This window comes from Cygnus olor, chromosome Z (genome assembly GCF_009769625.2).
Source record: "Cygnus olor isolate bCygOlo1 chromosome Z, bCygOlo1.pri.v2, whole genome shotgun sequence".
NCBI lineage: Eukaryota > Metazoa > Chordata > Aves > Anseriformes > Anatidae > Cygnus > Cygnus olor.
In genome coordinates this window covers 59,559,354-59,582,682 of record NC_049198.1, presented here as the reverse complement: position 1 = coordinate 59,582,682, position 23,329 = coordinate 59,559,354, and the positions used below count along the sequence as shown (strand labels likewise).

The window sequence follows — 23,329 nt, the reverse complement described above, 5'->3', positions numbered from 1 at the left end:
AGGACAAGAGGCACTAGGTACAAACTAGAGCACAGGAGGCTCCCTGTGTACATCAGGAAACACTTTTGTGGAGTGTGGGTGTTGGAGCATTGGCACAGGTTGCGGAGTCTCCCTCCTTGGAGTTCTTCAAAAGCCCCCTGGACATGGTCTTGGGCAATACTCTAAGTGTCCCTGCTTGAGCAGGCAGCTGGACCAGATTATCTCTAGATGTCCCAGCCAACTTTAACCATTCTCTGATCCCATGATTATTCTCCATTTCTCCTCATTCCTGCCTTTCATGACAGCTGCCTGAAAGAAGAAACTATTTTAACAGTAAGAAAAAATGTTTTTAATTCCATGCAAGAGGCATTTCCCCAAAACAAAGACAGCATAAAAGGATAATGTGCAATTTACATCGAACTTTTCTCAGGTGAATATAAGAGAAAAGAAAAAACTAAGGCAAATTAGTGTTCCAACATGCCTACGTGTAACGCAGATTTGAAGGCATAAGGAGTGTATGTTACTAGCTGTAATGCTGAGTCAGATGCAGAGGGGTTGCTGGGAAGAGTCAGCACAGCTGAGGAAGTTTCCAAGACGATGTCATACCCAATAAATTATATTTAGTTGGTAAGATTATGCACACCATAAATCCTTGGGTACGGTTACGGCTATGAGCCACGAACTTCCACGTAGCCATACAGCTTTTGGGGAGCAGCGGAACCACATTTTCTCAGCCCTTCAACATCATTTCGGTTCCCACCGGGAAGTTCTGTGACTTTTACTCGTCCCTTAACACCTGCAGTCACTCACAACGCACACCACAGTTTTTAACCTTTTGTTCAGATTTCCTCACGCGATTTTCTGTGACTGGTACCAGCCACGCAGGGCAACTGCAGTCCGGGCCCTAGTGCTCCCCGAGTTTATTTTCGCAGCAGATTCACAACTCGCGTGTAAACCCCGAACGCCCCACCCCGGAGCTGATACCGGGTCCCCGGGTGAACCGGGTGCCCCCCTCACTCCATTTTGCGACGCTGGGGGGCGCCGAAGGAGGGGCGGTGTAAGATGGCGCCCCGCCTCCCCGCGGGGAGGGCAGGGCCGGGCGGTGGCGTGGCGCCCGGCCTGGACGCTGTACCTCGTCCTCGTCCTCGTCCTCGTCCTCCTCCTCCTGGCCCCGTCGCGGCCGTGTGCGGGTGGTGCCAGACGCCGAGTCCGTCCCTCGTCGGCCACACGCTCCGCGGCTGCGTCGGGCTGAGGAGCGGGCACCCTCACCATGACGGCGGCCATGAGGCAGCGCTTCGACCGGTTCCTGCACGAGAAGAACTGCATGACCGCCGCGCTCGAGCGCATCGAGAGCAAGACCGGCGTCGACCGCTCCTACATCGCCATCGGTGAGCGCCGACCGCCCGCCGCCGGCACGTCCCACAGCGCTCGGGGACCGGGGGGGGGCCGCCTCGCCGTCCGGCGGCGGGAGGGCGGCTTACGGCGGCTGCGGCCGCGCCCTGTCCCGCTCCTCCGCCTCTTCCCCCGGGCCGCCCCCCTGGGGAAGCCGCCGGGGCAGCGCCTCGCCCCTCCGCCGCGCCATGTACCCCTTCAGCGCCGCAGGTGAGCGCCCGCCCGGGCCGCGCTGCCGCGGCGCCTCGCGGGCTGCCCCCGCCGCCGGTAACGTTGCCTTCCCCCCTCCCCCCCCCTTGTCTCCCCGCAGCTCTCCTCGGGGCGCTGGCCGTGTACCTGGTGATCGGATACGGCGCCTCGCTGCTCTGCAACATCATCGGCTTCGGATACCCCGCATACGTGTCGTGAGTGTTGCGGGGAGCAGGGGATGCGGGGAGGGCGCCGGGACGGCTGTCCCCGTTACGCCGGGGTGGGTCCCGGTGGCAGGGTCTCAGCCCTGGAGGTCCTCGAGGACCGTGCTCCGAAATGTGGCTGCTCTTTCCCACCTGCTTGCTGCTGGGGCGCCGGGTGTTGCCTCAAGAACAATATTCTGCCTGCCTGGTAGGTGTTGTGTCATGGGCTGGCAGGTGCCGAGCAGCCTTCAGGCTTGAAAGTCTGCACCCACAGTGCGGTATGTTTCCTCTTTGGCTTCCTCGCTGTGCAGCCTCCGGAGGTAGGCTAGGTCACTGTGTCTTAGCTGCTGCTCCTAGCAGGAGAGAGAATCCGCTGCTGTGGTGGCATTGGCTAAAGCTCACACCGCTGTTTTTAGCAGAGTGACCTCCCAGGTACGCAGGAGGGCAGCGGTGCGGTGTCAGCATGTGTTTAATGCAAAGCACTGTGCACAGAGGAAGCCGCATTAAGGAACAATGCTTTTTGCAAAACAGCCTAGAAGAGGAGAAGATGGAGAGGAACGCTTTGGAGCTCCTCTTGAGAGTTAAAGTCTTAGAAAATATTTTGTCTTTCAAAGGACAGTTCAGGAAAGCCCCTGTGGATGTTCTGTTTATAAAAGTAGCTGGTATCCTTTCATTGGCATTATACTGTCAAATTGCTAGAACAAAATGGTTTTCCCATTAGGTAAGACATCAGTAGACTGCAAAACACTTCCGAGGTTTACTAAATAAAACCTTCTGTGTAGCATACTGTGTTCATAAAATGGAAGTCCTTCCCAGCTTTAATGTTAAGTTGTTGAAACACAGTGCTTGCCTCTTATGTAACCGCTTAAATACAGTCAGCGGCTTTTAAAAATGTGTTATCTGGCAATTAGCTTCTGGGCAATTAAAAATACGTTGCTTTGCTTGCTCCTTCTCTTGTTTTCCGAGTGTGGGAGATCAGCTTAGTTTTAGACTCATACGAGATTAAACCCGACTTTTGAAATGCCTTATGGTTATGATGCTTGAAACTAAGCAGTGCTTTTCTAAATAGTGTTACTGGTGTGCACTAATTAAGGAGATAATAGGTTGAGAACAACTCGGGGGAAATACAAGGTTTATTTTTTATAAGGCAATTTATAATTGATTTTTTTAAATTAAAATCTGAAAATGGAAATGTTTAAATACCGTAAAACCTTTAAATAGTTGAATAGGAAACACATTAATGTACTATTTTGTGCCTGAGTTAGGCCGCTATTAAATTTTTATAATTACTTTGTGAAAGGCTACTTAAAGTTTTACGCTTGTTTGAGATCAGATTTTAAATCTGCCTGTATGCAATTGGGATGAATAAACAGATAATAGAGCTCTTAAAGCTGTGGAGGCAAGACAGTAGCAAATCAAATACAAATAGTGTGGGTTTTCTTTCTTCCCATGTTTTTTTTTTTTTGTACAAATCTGGAAAAATTATTTTATCTTTTTGTAGAGTGTCTACCCTTCTGTGTGCAGGTAGTTTTAAGTGTACCTTAGCTTGAAAATTTACCTCATCGGTGTTAGTACTGAGGTTTTTTTGTCTGTTTTTGTAATGGGTGCATTGGCCATTGTCCTTGACTACAAATCTTAATTAAAATATGCGAACAAACAAAAAAAACATGAATACCATGCACATGAATACAGTGCCAATTCTGGCTTTTCTGATTCATGCTCACTTAATGCTTTCCCTTTGTGTATCTTTTTAATGTGGAAACATTTTTAGGATAAAATTATAATCTGAGATGATAATCTCACTTATATAGCACGCAGTGTGCAGTATGCCAGGGGCATACACTTTTTAGTTGCATCCTGTGGAGAGGTGTTATCCTGTGAAGTAGCATGCCGACAAGATGGGTGCCCTTATCTCCCTTCCCAAGTGCAGAGATGGTGCTTTGCATTTTCTCCTGTACAATGTTCTGCCCACAAAGCCAGCAGCCCAGCAAGAGTGCAGAGGAGATATGGGAAGGAATACGCTAGCATGCATTTTCATGGTCCCGTTCCATTTCCCCTTTTGGGGGGAAGGCATGTGAACTCAGGACAGGCACAGTCGCCCTTGCAAGTCTGTACATGGTTATGGGATCAGCCTGGGAGCAACAGGCCAGGATATGTGTGCTTTCTCCTGAGATGGCTTTCAGTCTGCTGCTATGCATGGGCTGCCTACCCAAACCTAAAACCTGTTTGGTTTTACTTGGAAGACATTGCCTGTCTTCCACTGTATGGGTTTCTTTTTGTCCTGGCACTACCATGCCATGCTCCGTATCTACCTTAGGGTAGATATCTTAATGTAGGGCTGAGCCATGGAAAGATACAGCTGAGTTACTAGAGTGATTCCAGTTTCCTTTCCACAGCTTTGATCCCGTACTGTAGTTGGGGTGCCGTTGAGTCCTGTTCCCTCTGCTTGTGGGCCTAAAGCACAACGAGCTCCAGCCAGTGTGGTGTCTTTATTCCTCACTTCTCTTTAGTCTGTTCCTCTTTGAAAAGACAACTGAAGAGCCCCCTATATGAAATGTCAGTACTAGTGAGACTTGCTTCCTAGCATTGGGTAGAAAACAGTTTTCAGCTTTTTTCATTGGTTGAGAACACCCTCAAGTTTGCTGTGGTGGGTTAACCCTGTCTGATCACCAGGTGGGTGCTACACTGCTCTCTCACCTACCTTCCTCTGCAAGACATGAGAAAATACAATGGAAACACTCAAGGGTTGAGCTGAGGACAAGGAGATCGTGATAGTAATTAGAGTAATTGGTGAGTGGACAAAACAGGCTTGACTTGGGGAAGATTAATTTATTGCTTATTAGTAACAAAGTAGGATAGTGAGAAATAAAAAAAATAAGAACACCTTCCCTCAACACCACCTTCTTTGCAGATTCAGCTTCGCTCCTGACTCTGCTACCTCATCCTGCACCCCTGAGCAGCACAGGGAATGGGTGTTGTGGTCATCCACAGCGCTTTGTCTGTGCTGCTCCTTCCTCCTCATGCTCTGCCCCTGCTCCGCGTGGGATCCCTCCCACGGGATGCCGTCCTTCCCGAACTGAATGCCGTCCCTCCCGAACTGAGCCTGCAGGGGCTGCCCGCAAGCAGCTCTTCAAGAACTGCTCCCACATGGCTCCGTACCACGGGGTCCATCCATCCCCCAGGAGCAAACTGCTCCAGCATGGGTCCCCCCCGGGTGGGCGGCAGCTCCCCGCAGACTCCCTATTCCTGCATGGGCTCCTCTCCCAGCTCCGGCCCGGGGTCTGCTCCTGCAGGGGTCTTCCACAGGCCGCAGCCTCCTCCAGGCCACATCCACCTGCTCCACCGTGGGCTCCTCCACAGACTGCAGCATGGAGATCTGCTCCATGTGGGCCCCATGAGCTGCAGGGGGACAGCCTGCTCCACCAGGGGCCTTTCCACAGGCCGCAGGGGAACTCTTGCTGCCTGCCTGGAGCCCCTCCTGCTGCACTGACCTTAGGGGTTGCAGGGTTGCTTCTCTCACAATCTCTCTCTCCTCTCTCCCAGCTGCTGTTGCCCAGCAGGTTCTTTTTTCCCTTCCTTAACTCTGTTCTTCCAGAGGCCCAAACATCATCGCTCTCTGGCCAGCGGTGGGTCCGTTTTGGAGCAGCTGGAGCTGGCTCTGCTCTGACATGGGGCAGCTGCTGGGCTCTGCTCACAAAGGCCGCCCCTGCAGCACCCTGCTGCTAAAACCTTGCCACGTAAACTGTACATCTGTTAAAGCTGTGCCTCCTGGAAGAGGTCAGAGAACAGAGCCATCAACAGAACATATAACAGAGGGAATTAATTTGATGTTCACACAAGCATGTCAGCAATGGATCCACATGTGAATAAGCTCAGAAGAGTACTGAAAGAGAAAAAACAGACTGTCTTTCCCCAGTTAACTTACTGTCTTCTGTTGTGATGTAGATCAGTGTGTCGTTTTTGTGATATGATTGTCTGAATAGTTTAAAATGAGAAATAACTAAGTATTCAGTAGAAAAGACTGGTGGTAGAATTAAGTGGTGGGATGGGTGTGTTCTGCAAGAGAGATCACCTCCTGTTCTTATGGTTGCTTAAAACAGCCAACAGGCTACTACTGATGAGAGACCTGCTAGGCATGTTCCAGCTCTCTTCTCTTCTGTTAGGATTTTAGTTTTGGATTACCTTGGTCACAGTAGTTACCGATCATCTCTTTGCTTGCCTGAAAGAAAGTGTATTTGAAAAAAAAAAAACAGCCCAGAGGTGCTCCACTCAGAGTTCAGTCTGCTCACAGGCAAAGTCTTGGTAGTTTCACAGCTGCCCACCACGCCTTGTGTAGTTCTGTAGTTTATTTTCTTTCCTTAGCACCATTCTCTTTGCTCTGTGGCAGTGTGTGCTGTGCAGCAGATGTGAATTTTGCTGGCGTGGTGCTGAGGGCTGTAGCCACCAGTGAGACTGGGCTGGTGGGGTGTGCCCGCCATGTCCCCTTGCTGCCAGCACTGGCCAAGGCACAAGGTGGTTTCAGGTGGGCATGGCTTCTTCCCTTCTCCTTCCCCCCCTTTAATGTTCATCTTTGGCTTGGCTTTGCACAAGTCCATGTTGTGTTTGTGCACAAAGCAGCCACGCACGATCATTTGTCACACACAGCCTTCTTGGCTCTTCTTTGAGGAATCTGGTCTGGTGGGAGGTGTGCTGCCCATGGCAGGGGGGTTGGAACTGGGTGGTCTTGAAGGTCCCTTCCAACCCCAACCATGCTATGACTCCATGATTCCTCAAATCCAAGTCTTCTATGCCATGTCACGACCCACAAGGCTCTTAACATAGGCAAAATTAAGCAGTAGTTTTCCAAGGAGAGCTTATTTGGCTATCGCCCAGAACATCAGACAGTCTGGGTTAAAGTTAGTCATAAAATCCTGGCGTTATTCCCTCAAATCCTGTGCGGTGCTCTGTGATTAAAAAAAGTAATTATTTTAAAGTTGAAATCTACTACTCATTTGCAGGCTTTTGTGTTTGCAGTAGGCCAGCATTTGAAGTTCAACGCAGATGATAGCAACAACCTTTTATGCATTCAGTGAGCTTTAACTGCACAAGGCGATACTCAGACTAGTAGATGGAAGGAGTGAGTCCGGCCAGTACTTCAGTAATGTTGCCAGTATCTCACTGCTTTTCTAAACTTTCCAGATCTAGCCTGTTTAAGCATAGCCCCACCCATAGCCCACGGTGGTTAGCTGCCTCAGAAAAATTAGAGAGTGCAAGCAGGAAGGGAGCTCCTGATGACTCAGAAACGCGTGCAAAGGATTTACTGAAATTTCAGAAGTGCTGTCATGTTTGGTTTAAGCATGGCTAAGATGAAAATAGCTCTGGGCAGTAAAATGTCTGAACTTATTACTGGTGTCTTCAGGGGAGAAGAGCAGTACAGTACAATCATCCCTCCTTCTGCTTTGGCTAATTTTATGCTGTTACTTCAGTTTAGCTGTTTTTACTATTTAAGTGCTGCTTATGGCACTTTAGAAACAGGAAACAATCTATTCTGATTGCAGAGAGGTGTAAACATGCAATTCAAGTCTTACTTGTAAGTATCGTTGTGAACCTGAGCCTGTCTCCTGGTTTCCTTGCGTGTTCCATACCACTGAAATAGGAATGGTGCTTTTTTTGGTCAAAGATGCTTAAAAATGTAAAATTGTGTATTTCATGAGAGCTAGGACAGTAAATTTGCTTTCTCATAACAAATTTTGAGAAGAATGCTTACTTTTTACTTAATGGAAAATTCTGCATGGTATATTTACATTCACAAGCAATGTTGTGCTGTTGCTTTATAAAACTGTTTTGAGAGAACTGATGTATCTAATGAGATCTGCAGTGCTCAGAGTAAAGTTAAGCAGAAAGTTTCCAAATCTGACTACACTTAAGCTGTCCACTTTCTCAGATGACACTCTTTCCATGGAGTTTCAAACTTTAAAAGGTGTATATTTTTTGGCATATGTTCTGCCAAGTCAGTTCATCTGAAACGTTTGTTTTTTTTTGTCTTTCAGATTTTAGAGTGCTGTGTTTAAAACAAAAGCTGTGTATCTGTTAAGTAGGGAAATGGCGTGCTTTGATTTCTAGAGATAGCAAGTTGTTAGATGCAAGAGTGACTCTAACATTACAACAAACGTAGATACATTGGAATTTTTCTTCCACGTTTTAAATTTAGGTTAAAAAGTTAAAGACCTTTGTTCCACAGGTGGGTCCACAGTCAAAATTAAACCCCTTGGAAGGTTACTAGTTTATAACTTATATAGACACTATTTTAAGGGAATGCAGATGTGTGTGAGACATAAATGAAGGCATTTTACCGTTTTCTTAGTCTAGAAATACACTATTGCATGCACTAATTCTCTTTACTGCAGTAATCTCTAGCAACTTGGCTGATGTTAGGAATGCAGTTGTTAGTGGGATAGTTAGGATTACACCACTGGGTTTGCTGGAATACTTTCTTAAACTGTGCTTTCTCCTGCTGAGTCACAATGCTTCTGAAATTTAATGTGTAACATTGCTGATCCTAAGTGTCGAAGAAGGTGGAGTCAAAAAGATTAAAAAAATGTGGATTATTGTTAGTTGCTGTTCTTGTTTGCCTCTGTTCTTGCAGTCATGTGTTCTAGTTATGCTGTAAAAGGCATTCCCCACAGCTCCGAGACTGTTGGAGGAGAGTTGGTCACACCTTGCTATCCCAAAAGGACAGCAGCGTACTTGTCAGTGGGTATACAGTGAGCAAAATACACGATTTTTGGACGAGGTTAATGAAGCTGTCTTCAGCTTCTAAGAAGAGAAATGCAATCTCTCATGTGAGGATCTGTGAACATTAGTTAAAACTTAAAAATTTTGAAAAAGAAATGACAAAATGTTATACACAGTTAAGTAGCTGGCACTGCACTCAGAAAGGAATCTGGAGGATTTGCAGAGACCTGAACCCAGAAGCTATTCCTCTAAGTCTGAAACTCGAATCCCTTTCCTACTCCGTGACGAATCATTTTTTAAAACTACTTTCAGTAATTAAAACCCTAGGATCTATGTAACTTGCTTTCTAATTTAAAAAGTACTTGCACAGTGATCACCTTACAACAGCAAGATTTTTCCACCCGAGACTGTAGTTGCTTTGAGGATCAAGTCTGAAAATGTTGTACCACTTTGTGCTTAATTGCACATTTAGGTAATTTAAGGCCACCCTGTAATTCATTTGCCAATATCATGGTAAACAGAACTGAAAAGCAATTTTAGAACTGTAACAAAATTATGCGTAAAATACAGTTTCCACAGTGCACTATATGTTGACAAGGAAATGTAATTTTTATTCTTTCTGTATTGTTGTAAACATATAGTAGAGGATGACTTCTTCTCCTCAGGGTAACAACAACTCTTTTTGATCTCTGTGCCTATACCCTAAAAAGTAACAGCTGTGGAGAGACAATCAAAGAATATGAAGTAAGTTTGTCCTCAAACAAAATTGTCTGTCACAAGTACAGAAGGTGCCAGCAGCATTGCAGATTGCCAGCAAGTGGTATCTTCTGGTGGAAATGCAGCATGTCTGTATTTTGCAGGTAGGATTTGGCTTTTTTGTAAGCTCCCTGGCCACACAGTCATTGTCTTCCTTGTCATAACCTTGAGGAAAGACAACCTGAAAGACTCCTGTAATAAAAAGTGAAATTGGAGGTTACTGAAACAGGGCCTTTTAGGCTCTAGGAGACAGTGTGTCGATACTGGTCTAACTGCTCATGCGGACAAGCACAGCCAGTAAAAGCTTATTCTGAGGATTCATGCACATGGGAGCTCTGCTAAAGCCTGCAGTGACTTCCCTTGCCTGTGTTAAGGCAGTGGAGCAAATCCTTCTTCCAGAGAGGGTATATGGACATCTTCTAGAGGAGCACAGCGGCGGAGTCTGCTGGAGCTCCTGCTGCGCAGCTCCACCTGCATCACCTCGCCTGCAGGGTAGAACGAGCAGCAGCGTAATGGTTTGACAGCCTGGATTGAGGCACTGATCTATGTTAATCCCAGCCAAAAAGAGCCTGTGGGTGTGGGAGTGTGTGTGGGCAGCTGGTTTTAGCCCGAGTCGGAAGTGGGGAACTGATCCATCACATGGCCCTACAAATACTTGCTCCAGAGGAGAGTGGGACAGGAATAAACAGAGTAATGAAATGACAGAACTGCTGCCTCTTTTTTTTTTTTTTTTGAGGAACCTAGCCGTATGCTTATTTAACATAAGCTGTAGAGCTCTCCTCACGGGTGGGGAGAGTGGCCTCTGCTCCGCTTTTTTGCCTCTGTCTCCACTTCTCTTTGAAGAAATGAAGATAGAATGCTTTGTACCGCTGTCATGTTGTTTTGCCTCCATTTGGTGTGTTGCCTCCTAATTATATCTGTCTCTTCGTGGACAACAAATACCCTTCCTATACTTCATGAGGTTGCCTACTGCCATCTTCTGGATACACAGAATTAGGAGAGGGGCGATGGTAGACCTGCAGTTACGCAACTGCTGCAGAGTATTTGGCAGGGATATGTTTTCAGTATCTGCAAATGCATTACTCTACTAGTAGAGACGGTATGGAGGAAGAAGCATGGAAGATGGAAGGCTTTTAGCTGATGGATGAAAATGGAGAAGACAAAATGATAAAGCAGGTACTAACACAGGTACTGGCTTCACTGCAGTGATGCCAGAAGTTTCAGAGGCAACCTGCCAAGGGGGGTCTGAAATGAGGATGGCAGGGAGTCACTGAGCTTAGGAAGTCTGTGTTACAGTGGAGTGTTGATCCCACAGAGGTGTCTAGATAGCTAAAAGTAAATTGGTTTTGAATCTCTGCAAACTGCTGTAAGGAGCTGAGACAGACTGGTAAATATAAGCTTTAGAAATATAAGGATTTTTTTTCTCTGAAGTTGTTTTTTTTTTTTTAAGTTAACCTAGCAATGGAGTCACAATGTTTGCCGGCCTGCTCATTCAGTATAGCTCTGATTAGAAAATTGAGGGAAGGATGCACAGAATGGCTTCTCTCCTCTGTAACTACAGCACGAGGGCTGGGTTTAGTTTAAGCAATGCAGTGTGGTTATGAAATACGTGTGTTGATGGATACATGGTTTGCTATGCACTAAAGATTTCTTATACTGGAGTCTGTCTTTTGTCTTAAACTTGTAACTTTATTTGTACAAGAGTCATCAGGTACACCTTGTAAACTGCGGAGTTTTGAGTGACACGAGGTAATAGACTTTGGAATTTCTCTCTCTCTTAATTTCTGGCTTCCACATCTTACTAGCTGGACTCAGCTCAAAAAAAAAAAACCCTATATCTCCTGGTAAAATTATAATAGGCTTATTCTATGAATACTGTATATATGAATTAACTCTAACAATGATTTACTATGCTGGAGATAATTCAGGGGTGAGTAACAACCTCTTCCTGGAAAGGAGCTGGCATTTGTCAAAATGAGACAGATGCTCTAAGTGAAATAACTCAACTTGGCAAATCACTAATGTTAGACTTAATCCAATTAATGCTAGACGTGGCCCAGTTGGACTGATTGTATGACAGAAGCAGTCAAAACTGACCCGTGGTCCGGAGACTGTAGCTGCACAGCTGCTGCGAACCCTGGGCTGCTGGAGAGCACGGCAGCCTCATCTCTTCCCCATTGGCATCACCAGCTAGACGGGTTATCAGGGAACAGGGGTGGATAAAAATGACGCTTTCAGTGCACTCCCCATATGTCTGCACAAGTTGCAACGCTGGCTCATGGCAGGTCATACTCAGTGCTGGAGAGATACCTGTTTTTAAAATAACTGGGCTGTAACATTTGCCATCCAGTCTACTGGAAGCTGTTCATAGTGGCTGCTCCTTCCTCCTGCATGTGTAACTTCTATAAGTAGTTATTTGGGGTTATAATTAAAGTCCTCTGTAATTAGCGTATAAGCACCAAATAAAATCCTTTGTGATGTATGATTGCTCCACATAACTAACATGAAATTTAGTCATATCATTATTAGACAAAAAAGATATGAAACTACCATTTTTATTTTTTTATTTATTTATTTGTAAATTTGAAAGCATGGGCTTTGGATGCTTCTTCCTTCATTATGAGACCTTAATGTTACATGCTACTGAGACTGACTGACTTGTTCTTGCAGTGTACAGATTACAAGAAGGCCGTCCTAAAGTTGGATGTACTGCCAGCATCGTGTGATCTGTATGTTTTCACTTACTGATGGAGATTGGATTTTGAGTATCACACTGACTGAGTCATGATTTAACATGAAGAAAAATAAAATGCTCTTGGCTGGAAGTAGCACCTATATCTCCTAAAGTTAGTTGTGCAGAACATTATAGCAGGATAATAGGTAATAAATTACAAAATAAATTATTGAAGTGCAGTGCAATTAAGGTGATATTCTCCTGCTGAAACGAGTGTAGTTATAAACACACAAAAACCACTTCAGATACTCTACATAACTTACTGTACTTGCATGTTCTTGAGTAAGAAATATTTTCAGTGACTTACTTTTGAAATTGTGTGTAAGTAGCAGAGGATGTGGTTATCCGTTGTCCTTTTATTAGATAGGGACATGTTATTCTATGGATTTGCACTGGCACTCTCAGCTCAAGGACGTATTTCCAGTTATGAAGCAGAATACTCATCAAATACTTGCCTTTCCTTGACTTCAGTTAAAATGGTCAGTCACTGATGGCTCTGCTATTTACATTCTTTCCTTTCTTCCCTTCTACTAAATGGTATTATTCTGGCATCCTCCTAACAGGTGCAGTTTTGGTCTTGCCTCTGAGCCGATGGTGCTGGTTGTTATCGTCTTTGGTGTGGTAGGTGTCAGCCCCATGAGTTTGTCCCATGATACCTGGACCAGGCATCAGGCCTGAGGGGAGTGTAGCTGTGCTGTTTTCTACAGCATGCAAGAAAACAGCATATGTGGATTTAGTGTTGCATGCCAGCTGACTAAACCACACCAGTGAATGACAACTTGCAGTACTGCTACTCGTGACAGTCTGACCATGAAAGTGTCTTGTTCAGACACTCCTATGTGAAATCCTTATTCTTTAGATGTCCTCCCACCACCTTCCACCAGAAGGAAGACTGGGAAAGCTGTGGGGTGCCATGTATAGCACATAAGCTCCAGTGAAAGTAAGAGTTCTCAAGATCAAATGAGAACTTGATTTTTGCTTGGCAAGGCTAGCAGGCAGCCTTTCTCTGCCAACAATTAGTGATCCTGTGATTCCTAAGCTTAAAGACAGGATTGTGGTTGTGGCTCATTCTTTATGTCATCAGCATTCATTATCATTAGAAGGCCTTAAGATACATTTCTTTTTTTATATTAATTTAGTGTCATGTCCCTGAGAGGGGTGGTAGTGTTTTGAAATGTTTTTCTGTAATGCTCTCAGGAGTAGTTCCTCATAATTCTAAAAATTCCCATTTATTTCTTCAAGGTACTTCTTCAAGTTTTGAGGATTCACAGCTTTACAGTTAAACTGAGACTTCCCAGATCAGCAATGCTCCTTTCTAGGTGCTAGCAGAACTCACAAGTGAGATCATGAATACTTTGGAGCAAAGGCTGCCATTTCTTGGGCTTTTTAGATGAGTGAATATATTGTAGATAGGAGCATATGCAAATCTTACGTAAGTATCCCTACAAAGCTGAAATACTTTAGAAATAACGAATACCTAGCAGGTAGAGAAAAACGCATGTCTTCTTAACTTAGTGAGTCTGAAACTCGTGTTTGCTTGTTATTTGGGATCTTTCTTTTGGGTTCAGATGGGGACAGTCAATTTGCATTTTCTGATTTGACTAGGTAAGGTATCAGCTTAAGGAACTGCAGGAGCAGATGGTAAATTTCCAAGTGGAGCACACCCATTTTTGGAGCTCTTCCAGGCCAACCATTTTTACAGGAGAGAAGATATTAAAGCATGCCATATTGACACAGCAATGTGCCATCTGCCCTTTGCCATAGAATTGGAGGTTCTACATTTTTTAGTGAAAACTGATTTTCATGATCATTAGGATGATTTTTAATAATGCTAACAAAAGTTAAACAGCCCCCCCCCCTAAATCTGTTGACAGCTTCAGACGATGAGTGGAAAACAGCAAGACTGTTAGCAGTTCCACTGCCAAGTGTTCTCTCGCAAATACCAAGCTAGCATGTTTTTTTGTGGTAAGATAAGCCTTCCCCAATATGCCAGTAATGGAGAACTTGCCAGTGTAACTGGAAAAATTAATGCCCAGCAGGTTTTCCTTAACCATGATAAGCTGCCATATGTTCCTTTCCCTCCTCCGTTTACCCCTTTGTTCAGCACTCTGACTTCCCTGCTAGTTGATTTTGCTTTTCTTTCCTTCAGTAGGTAGTTCCACACTGTGAAAACAGCCCGCATCAGGAGCCATCTCCCAGACCTCCAGTGTATTTTCGCAGTGGACCCTCAGCCTGTGGTACTGCGATAACTGAGGGGTGCAGGTGTACCGAACACGCCGGGGAACCGGAGGCTGGCACGCCTTTGGGAAGGCTGCCTGGGCAGCGTTTCCCAATGCTGTGTTGTCAGGAACAGCAGCAAGCAGACCTCCAGCGGTCCACCTGCAGAAAACCTGCTTTTCCAGCTGTGCTGATGGAGCACCTGAATTACAGCCCCTTACCGTGTGTGGTGGGGAAGGGCAAGGGCTGCTCCTGTCCCTGTCAAAGGACCTCCCTGGCCAGCTGCAAACTAGTGCAGATGATGCATAAATTAATTGTCAAATCCTCTTACTGCATCTCAAAGTAATTCAATCCAGTAGCTGCACCAAATCTCTCAGTGTGTGGTGGGTTTATCAGTGCTTCTGCTGAAACATCAGGCATGTCACATGGTTGATTTTTTTATTTTAACTTACAGAGCTAGGAAGTGACACAGTCCGAAGGGCTTGTCAGTTCACAAACCGGGAAATCTGCTCACAGATAGCCATCTCCTTGTGCCTTCTGTTTTGTTAATCTCCCTAAATCTCAAAATCTTCCTTACTGTCTAAAAGAAAATTTTACACCTTTGGCTTATCCCACAGATCTTGCATCAGTAACAGTATAGTTGATATTAAGGGAATAAATTATAAGAGAATTAAAACCAAATATACAAATTTTAATCCAATGGCATGAGTGGAGAGGACAAATGCTTTTTAATATTCTTAATCTTCATATTATCAGGCTTACAGTGGCTGGCATTTCTTTCTAAAACTTCTTATAGTGCTAATCTAGAACTGAGCAAGATCCAGAGTCTCCGCTTCATTTCTTGTACTAAAGAAAACATGCATGCATCTTTCTTTCAACCCCCTATTTTTAAAACTGTATGAACTTGCATGCCCCTGGTAGTTGGAGATTTAAAGCCAGTTAATTATTAAGCAGAAAGCCCAGGACTTTACTTGAGGTTTCTCCACTGTTCTTAATACTGTAACCTATATCATGATTTGTGAGTTCTGCAGGAGTGGATTTAAAGAGCAAAGCAGTTGGGGATGCAGATACGTAGTCCTCACTGTGTGTGTGTTTGGGGGAGGTTACTTTATACGGCCTCTGCTGCTGTAGACCAAGTGCTTGCCAGCAGTTACAGCAAATCATACAGTCTACCTTTTCAGAAAGGAACTTAGCTCACGTACATTATGAATAAAAATATTTGATATTCACTTCAAAATCCTGGGCAGGGTTACCTCATTCTGGTCCCTTTTAGATACCGGTGAGGGCAGACAGTTGGTGTCATTGCTGGTGCTGAGTGGGAGCTGCCTGCAGGCTCCCTTGTTACCATTAGCTGGGGAGGGTTATCCTACACCCAGGGAATATGTACAGCACGGGGCTGGGTGCACTCAGGTTGACTGTTAGGTGGATCATGTACTCCTTCGTGTCCAATGGTATTCTGGTCAGGAATACTTCAACGTATCCTGAACTGGCCAAAGATGATCCCCTCTCTTCCTGTCCCACAAGCTGGTAGGTGGTGATGTTCATGTTTCTCTTGCAGTCACGGAGCTAGAAGTAGCTCAGGTGCCGCTTCTTTTTGAAGTCATATGTTTAGGTAAAAGCTTTGCTATCCAGAGATCTTGGGCACGCTGTCCATGTGATGGATAACATTTAAGTCTTTTCTGTAGATGATATAGAGAAATTGAATTATGAGAATTCACACGTAGCAATAAACCTGAGACGTAAAAACTTCACCATTATAGATGACTCTAGTGCTATTGATCTACTTACCTTGTTTTTTTTCTTTCCTTACAGGATCAAGGCCATTGAAAGTCCCAACAAAGATGATGATACACAGTGGCTGACTTACTGGGTTGTGTATGGTGTTTTCAGCGTAGCAGAATTCTTCTCCGATATCTTCCTGTCCTGGTTCCCTTTCTACTACATGCTAAAGGTATTTTAGTTTACTCACCCCCTTCTCTTAAAATGAGACCTTTGATATAACTGCTTTAATGTCTTCAAGAATGAATAGATGTCAACAGACTCCTCTGGAGTCACACCTTATTTTTAGATGCTGGTTACACTAATTTTGCTTTATGAAAGTGCTCTGTTTGCAGCTGATGTTTTTGTAAGGCGAGTGGGAAAGTTGTGGTGGGTAAGAGGGAAAGATCTGCTATTTTTTAGGAAAGAAGAGACTATAGAAATATTCAGTGGAAAGACAGGTGGCCTGCGGTGCAAATTTGGGCAAGATGAGAGCACGTGGTAAAATCTACAGAGTGGCTTCATTTCTGCTTTACGTGCTTTAGTAGAAGTGGAGAGTTAAATTGCAAAGGCATCAAAAGGAAGTATTAACTTCTGTGCTATTGGGAGCAAAGAAGGAAATTACAATGTGAGAAATAGTTTCAATCATACAATCTTCATTTTTCATAAAATACAGTTTCCTGAAAGGAAGTGGAAAGTGTCAGAAGAGCTTGTTGCTAACGTGTATTTAGTAGTGGGGTTTGACTACCGACAATGATTTGTTTGATGTGTTTCAATCTTCATTTGTCAAATATGGTATGACAGTATTGTCAGTCAACTTCCAAACATTAAATTATTCTATGAGGTAGTCAATTAACATGTATGCTTTTGGGTGGAAGCTTGCTGGACAGTTATTTCTTTAGCTTACATAACTGTTACTTCTGTGTTCTCTTGCTGTTCTCTTGCTTCTTTTCCTACCTTTGTAAGCCTGGCTCAGCCTTTGCAAAGTACTTGAAAAGATTTGATTGTCAGCTGTTGTGGTAGGGGCATTTACAGTTTTAATGGTAAGGTCTGATGTTGCCAAATAGTTTTTTTCCAGGAAACGCTGCATTTTAAAGACAAAGTGAACTTAGATGATTCAATTACATTCTTTACTTTTACAGTTACATTCATTACTTTTGCATTCTTCCTTTTGAATCTTCAACTGACACCAATCATACAGTCATTTAGACATTTAATTCCCCAGCTCCCTGAAACACCCTCACACATTTGAACTGCTGCTTCAAACCTAAAAAAAAAAAAAATCAGGCCTGTCTCACAGAGTTAATTCTCTCTTACCCCCTTTTTTACCCCTTAGTCAAAAATGAAAAGTTCTTTTACTATTTTAAGGCTAATGTTTTTGCTTGCTAAGTTTTAAAGAGTAAGCTAATTTTGAAGTTTACTGTGGTCTACACATAAATGAAAGATTTACCATTTTAATACATTAAGATCAAGCCAAATAGCAATGAAAATGCAAGTTCAGCTGACCTGAAAATAGGATCCAAAAAGATTGCTTATGGCACTGGAAGCAAATAAGAAACAAACAGATGGCTGTGATAATCCTGTGTCAGAAATACCACATTTACATGTAGTGGTGGCAAAAACCGTAAGATACTTAGTTCAGCAAAAGCAAGCAGAACTGAAGGAAGCAATTGCAATAAATGTGCAGCTTTCAATGATAACTGCTAAAGGCACATGCAAGTCAAGTATTTACTGTCAGCAGTGGGTAGGAGAGATATACTTTTGTGATACGAAGGCAGACGGAAGGTGTTGGCCAAGAATCTGAAAGCACTGCTAACTGGGTGGGAGGATGGAAAATATTCAATGTGGGGAAAAGGAGGAAGCTGGCAGCTTCTAATTTTCAATCTACTGCAACTAAAACCTCTTGTAGTGCTGTTCGTGATGTCTTTATGTCTCTTATGATCTTATGAAACAGAAGCCCAGATAAGTCATACATACAAATTTCAAATTTGCTTTTGTTTTATAAATATGCTAAATTTGCATATTTATATTCTTTTGATAGAGCTTGTAGTGTCCAGTCTGAACAGAGTTTTAGCTACTTGTTATTCCGGTATGCCTCAACACGCAGGGCTGAGACTCTGATCATAGTTGCTCCCATACTTTCCTAAGTCCAGGGCCTAACCGCTGTGACCCCGACATTTCAAGCATACTAGGAGTTTTCATATGTGGGTGAAAGGCATATCCAAAAATTCTTCTGATATGTGTTACCACACTTTCATATACTTTCGTTCGCTAGCAGAAAACTTTTGAGTTCTTTTGGGTTTTGTGGTTGTTCTGCCTTTTTTTTTTGTAATGCCTATTTTTTATTAATCAACTTCTTCATCTAAAACACAGGACACGTTTGCAACTCATAATTTCATGTGTATGAGACCTGTTTATTTTTTGATACTTCTGTTGATTATTTAAAGATCTTTTTGTTGTTGTTCTGATATTAAAATACTATGGCCACTGAAAGTAGTAGAGGTTGTCCTAAAAGTATTACTGGGAGCAAGGAGATTCCAGACTTTACTAACAATTCCCTGATGAAATAATAAAATCCTCTTCTGAACAGAATTCCAGTCAGACACATCACATTGGCTCTATTATGAAAACTGCTTCTACAAAGTATTAAGTCAAATGAAGTAGGAGTTTTCACTGTGAGTATAGTGATGTGCCAAATGAGGCAGTCTGACTATGCTTCAGGACAGAGATCCCATCCTCTCTCCTTTGCACTCTGTGCAATTATGAATTTCATTCCCTCCTATGGCTGGACTGGAGAGTCACAAAGAATACAGTGATTCTTTTTTTCCAATTAACGATTTAATCACTCTATGCTTTGTATACCTTTTTTTTACAAACCACTTTATGTTAATAGTTTTTGTTACTTCAGCCTCACAAGAGACAAGGGAAAAATAAACTAAGTTAGCAGTCCGACATTCTCAAGCTTTGAAAAGACTGAGATTTCCAGATCTGGTATGTGTCCTCTTGGAAAGGTATATAACCATTTTTCAATACATTTCAGTAGCCATTGGTGTTTGAGAATAAATCTATAACTGTAAAATATTTATTTTTTTCTTCACTAGACTGGGGCAAAGCTGTAAAAATCGATATGACTAATTTTATTCCTAGGCAAGAAAACAGAAATTTCAGTTTCTGTTGTTTCAAAGGAAGTTGGACTTAGAGGTGAGGGATTTCCTAAAACAAAGGAGAACTATGTAGCATCTGTGTCAACTGAGACAAGTAAAATAGCTGTTATTAATTGGCCAGTTATTCTTTAAAGGAAATGGAATAACTCTCAGCTTTTAGTGAAAGATGCAATATAAGATGCTACTATTTATTCTTTATGTTATATTAAATTCCAAATAATAGGAGCTTTTGAAAATAGGTATTGCAGCACTTCCTGCCTTTATTATCTAGTTCAAAGATAAAAGCTTAGAGCTTGCCTAAAAGGATGGTAAACTGCCTTGGCAAAAGTTTCTGTGCATTGCAGTTGTTATCCCCTGGAATCAGGGTTCCTTTTTGAAAAGAAATCCTCTTCCACACCAAATACATCATCAGTAGCTTGTCTACAGGGCCGGGAGAAGGAAAATGTGCCTTCAAGGAAAAAGGAGTTGCAGTCTCTCCAGAAACAATAGGTTAAAGATGTTTATTTCAACTGATGCGTTTTTTTGTGGTGTATATTGCACTAAAGACAGAGCCAAAAGAGCTGGAGAGCAGAACCTACCAAAAGTCAATCCCAACATCCATTACCCAAGAAGGACAGAGGGAAGACACTGAAATATTTGGAAGGCTTGTCTGAAGAGCACTACATAGTTTTCATGATTCAAATAGGGTTCTATTTTTTTCTTTTTGTTAAATCAGAATCTTTCTTTTAAAATAACCCGTCATGACTTCAATGACTGTGTAGTGGCCAAATTGTTATTTACAAGATTATGTGATGCCAAAACAAATATTTGGGTGTGGTTTCGTCTTTGCATTTTTCCAATGGGAAATCAAAAGTGTAAGTGGAAGGAGAGGAGACAAAAATGCCTAGGTAGGCACAGTGGTACTCTGAAAGGATGCTGTAATTGAACTGATTTATAGGAAATGCTTTTGTGCTATGCAGCATACTGGAAACCTCATGAATAAATAAGAAATCGCTTGTATTTTTCAAATGACTTTCAGAAGCCATAGTGCATGCATTGAAACTTAGGTGCACTACCTCTTTGACTGCTGGAGATACTGCTGTGAAAACCAGAAAACTTTTGAGATATAAAATATTTAAATGAATCCTATTTGCCAACATTATTGAAAAGCGGCGTTATCATTTTCATTTAAATGCCCATTTTGGCCAAGGCTGGGGTGGTTTTGTTTTGTCTTTCAAGAAAAGGTGGTCTTCTGTGAAAAGATGTTCTGTTTTTATTTTTTGGAGAGGCTTTTGACACCGAATAATATTATTCTCCTTGTGTCTGGAAAGAATTGTTCTCTTGCTGAGAAAATTTGCTTTTTTTTGTTGCAGTTTTATTGCTGAAATATCGTTCTATAGATACTTTCAGTGCTCGAGCAAATATAGTTGTGGCACTTCTTGTCCTTTAAATGTTTTCATCTTGTTTTGCATAGCCATCTTTCTAATGAATATGACAGTGGAATTGAGGCCAAATAAAGGTGCTTCAGTAGTGAAGATAGGTATTTATAATATATGTAACAGCTGTCTTTACAGTCCCCCTTTTAAGATGCAGAAATATTACTCCACACGCTGGGGTGGTGATTTCTTTTTTCCAGAGAGCAGATTGTGGTATAAAAGCTATACCTGAACTGTGCTATCCTAAAGCATTACCCTATCTGTGTGCGATGTGTAGCTTGTCCATGTCTTCTCATCGTGCCACTGCAATGCACACAGACCCGTTTTTTCCCCCGCTGCATGGCCAAGGTGAGGAAGCAGAGTGGATAGGGATGTGTTTTAGCTGGATCAGAAGGACTGAGAGACTAGACCTTCATTCATGCCTGTGCCATATAGTTCAGAAGTAGCCAGAGACTGTCTTGTCTAGTCAGCTTTTGTAATACTACCTTATAAAAAAGAAAAAATACATGCAGTCTTGGTACACTTTTTACCAGGTGAGCTTTACTGCTACAGCCTGCTGCCTTTATCGTATCAGTATACAAGAAGGTATTCCAATATCAAGATTTACGGCATAAAACTGTAACGATACACATATTTATTTGACTGTGACCATACGAAACGAAGGCAATGATGTACCATTTTAAATACACTTCAGCCTGTGGCAAAGTTAGGAAGGCGCACTGCTCCTTGTCTGCTGTTCATCTCTTCCACTTACACAGATGTTCTTGTTCCCTGTAGTGTGGCTTTCTGTTGTGGTGCATGGCTCCTAGTCCGTCTAACGGAGCAGAGTTTCTCTACCATCGAATCATCCGGCCTTTCTTCCTGAAGCATGAAGCTCAGCTGGACAATGTTGTTAAAGATCTGAAGGACAAGGCTGCAGAGACTGCAGATACCATCGCTAAAGAAGGTGAGGAAAAGACCTTTCAATGATCACACCAAGTAGGAAGAATTTACCTTTGCAGCTCTAGTATTAAAGGTAATATTAATCAGTCGGGGGGGGGGGGGGGGGGGAATTGCAGCTCTAATATTAAAGGTAATATTAATCAGTTTGGGGGGAGAAAAAACAAGATTATTATGTAAATTTTAATGGAGAAGTTAGATTGGATGAAGCTGTCAAGAAAAGAAGACTACAGTGAATTTTACTTTCTGGGAGTACAGTTATGCTAGAATAAGCACAAACTGTATGAATGCAAGAAACAGCTTGCATTTTTTTTCCAAATGTGGAAGTTTGTGTGTCTTCTCAACATACATATCCTATCAAAATTCTCTCTAGAGACAGGTCTGAACATCCTCACAAGGTATTTTCCATAAATATAGTTATCGTTTCAGTGTATTTTTGTATATCCTAAAATACCATCATCCCCAGTACCTGGCAGTACAGAAGAATTGACAATTGTCTGGTAAAGCAAATCCTTCAACTCAAGCAAACAGCAGTGTTTGAAGTGGAGGTTTCCTGTCTATAAGACTTTGTAATTTTAATTCCTTTGGAAATCAAAGGATTCTGAGACAACTGTTGAAGAAATTTCTTAGATTCTTATTTGATTGAATAACATCCTAATTCTATCACAGCCTGGAGTTGCTTAATGTTTGCTTTCGTTGCCTTCCATTCGAAACTGGGCCTGTATGCTCCAAAATGTCTGGTAGTAATTTCATGAACGAGAAAAGGAAATTTATTAATTAGCTGAAGTAAAACTTTACTTAAATTTCATTCGAAAGGAAAAATATTTATAAGATACTTCAAATCACCTTAAATCTATTTTTCCCCAAATAATACATGCAGTCTGATTTCTTTTTACCAACTTAAGAAGTGTTCTTATGAGTATTTAAATGATCTGCCTTTCTCAACTACTCTTGGAAATTTTGTGGCATGACCCTTTCTGAATCATTATTGTTGAACAGGTATCTTAAATAATGTTCTTCATGTGTCCTTATTCTGTCACTTATTACTTACGGCAAATAAGCTGCTTAAGTCTGTAGGCCACTGCTGAGTTTTAACTTTTATTTTTCTACAGCCAAGAAAGCAACAGTGAACTTACTGGGTGAAGAGAAGAAGAGCACTTAAACTTTAACTGGATAAAGCTTCCCTACCACCTCCTTTATGAAGCTTGATGTTACTGGGAACTGTGGTATAATTTTAATAATGTTGCCTTGGAAACATTTTGATATATTAAAGGAATGTGTTATAAGTTTGCTTACTACTTTGCTGTTGTCTGTATAGAGATTGAGCAATTTTATTTAAAAGCAATTCAGTGGGCAGCATCTGAAGCTTAATGAAAACATTTTATTCATCTTCATGCAGAAAAAATCTTTCAGTAATCACCTTCTGCAGTAACATAAATAAAAAGTATATATCCCAGAGGCTCTTGCACTTTAGTTGTCTCTTTGTGCATGTAATTACTCTTAATGCTGACTTTGGCATGTCTGGTAATACGACGTTAGTGTATAAGGACAATATTAGTCTGAACAGATTTTCTTGAATATACAGGGGATTATTTGAGAGAGATGGCAGGGCAGATGTATTCCTCACTAGTGAAGTAGTGAATGATGAAATTACCTGTTCTAGAGGCACCTGATGATAGAGATTATTCACTGTTGCATGTTTTGTTATGTTTGGTACAATGTGCATATTCTTAAATGGATAGACGCTAAAATATGGGAAAGAGTAACTTAATGTGAGTGATGAGACCTATATTAGTGTGAGGTAATTTGACAGAAATGATGCATTAAAGTTGCACAAAATGAGCACAAGATGACTACAGTACAACTCCC

The 23,329-nt window shown here is 42.4% G+C and overlaps 1 protein-coding gene across 3 annotated transcripts; it reads left to right on the top strand.

The window, feature by feature from the left end:
* The first annotated feature begins 1,056 nt into the window (after positions 1 to 1,056).
* On the top strand, positions 1,057 to 22,916 carry REEP5 (receptor accessory protein 5). 3 transcript variants are annotated; one of them, XM_040541675.1, is made up of 5 exons: positions 1,057 to 1,367; positions 1,682 to 1,775; positions 15,997 to 16,135; positions 21,299 to 21,467; positions 22,573 to 22,916. In XM_040541675.1, the coding sequence occupies exons 1-5, from the start codon at positions 1,250 to 1,252 to the stop codon at positions 22,620 to 22,622; spliced, it is 570 nt and encodes a 189-aa protein (XP_040397609.1). In that variant the 5' UTR covers positions 1,057 to 1,249; the 3' UTR covers positions 22,623 to 22,916. The 3 variants fall into 3 exon arrangements, with proteins under 3 accessions (XP_040397609.1, XP_040397610.1, XP_040397611.1); XM_040541676.1 differs by having other exon boundaries at positions 1,071 to 1,367; positions 21,299 to 21,536; XM_040541677.1 differs by lacking the exon at positions 1,057 to 1,367 and adding an exon at positions 1,501 to 1,581.
* The last annotated feature ends 413 nt before the right edge of the window (positions 22,917 to 23,329 follow it).

Excerpts from the sequence above, each read along its gene's own strand:
- REEP5 (XM_040541675.1), top strand. The coding sequence starts at position 1,250 with ATGACGGCGGCCATGAGGCAGCGCTTCGACCGGTTCCTGCACGAGAAG. Across the intron at positions 1,368-1,681 it reads CCGCTCCTACATCGCCATCG|CTCTCCTCGGGGCGCTGGCC; the intron begins GTGAGCGCCGAC and ends GTCTCCCCGCAG. Across the intron at positions 16,136-21,298 it reads CTTTCTACTACATGCTAAAG|TGTGGCTTTCTGTTGTGGTG; the intron begins GTATTTTAGTTT and ends TGTTCCCTGTAG.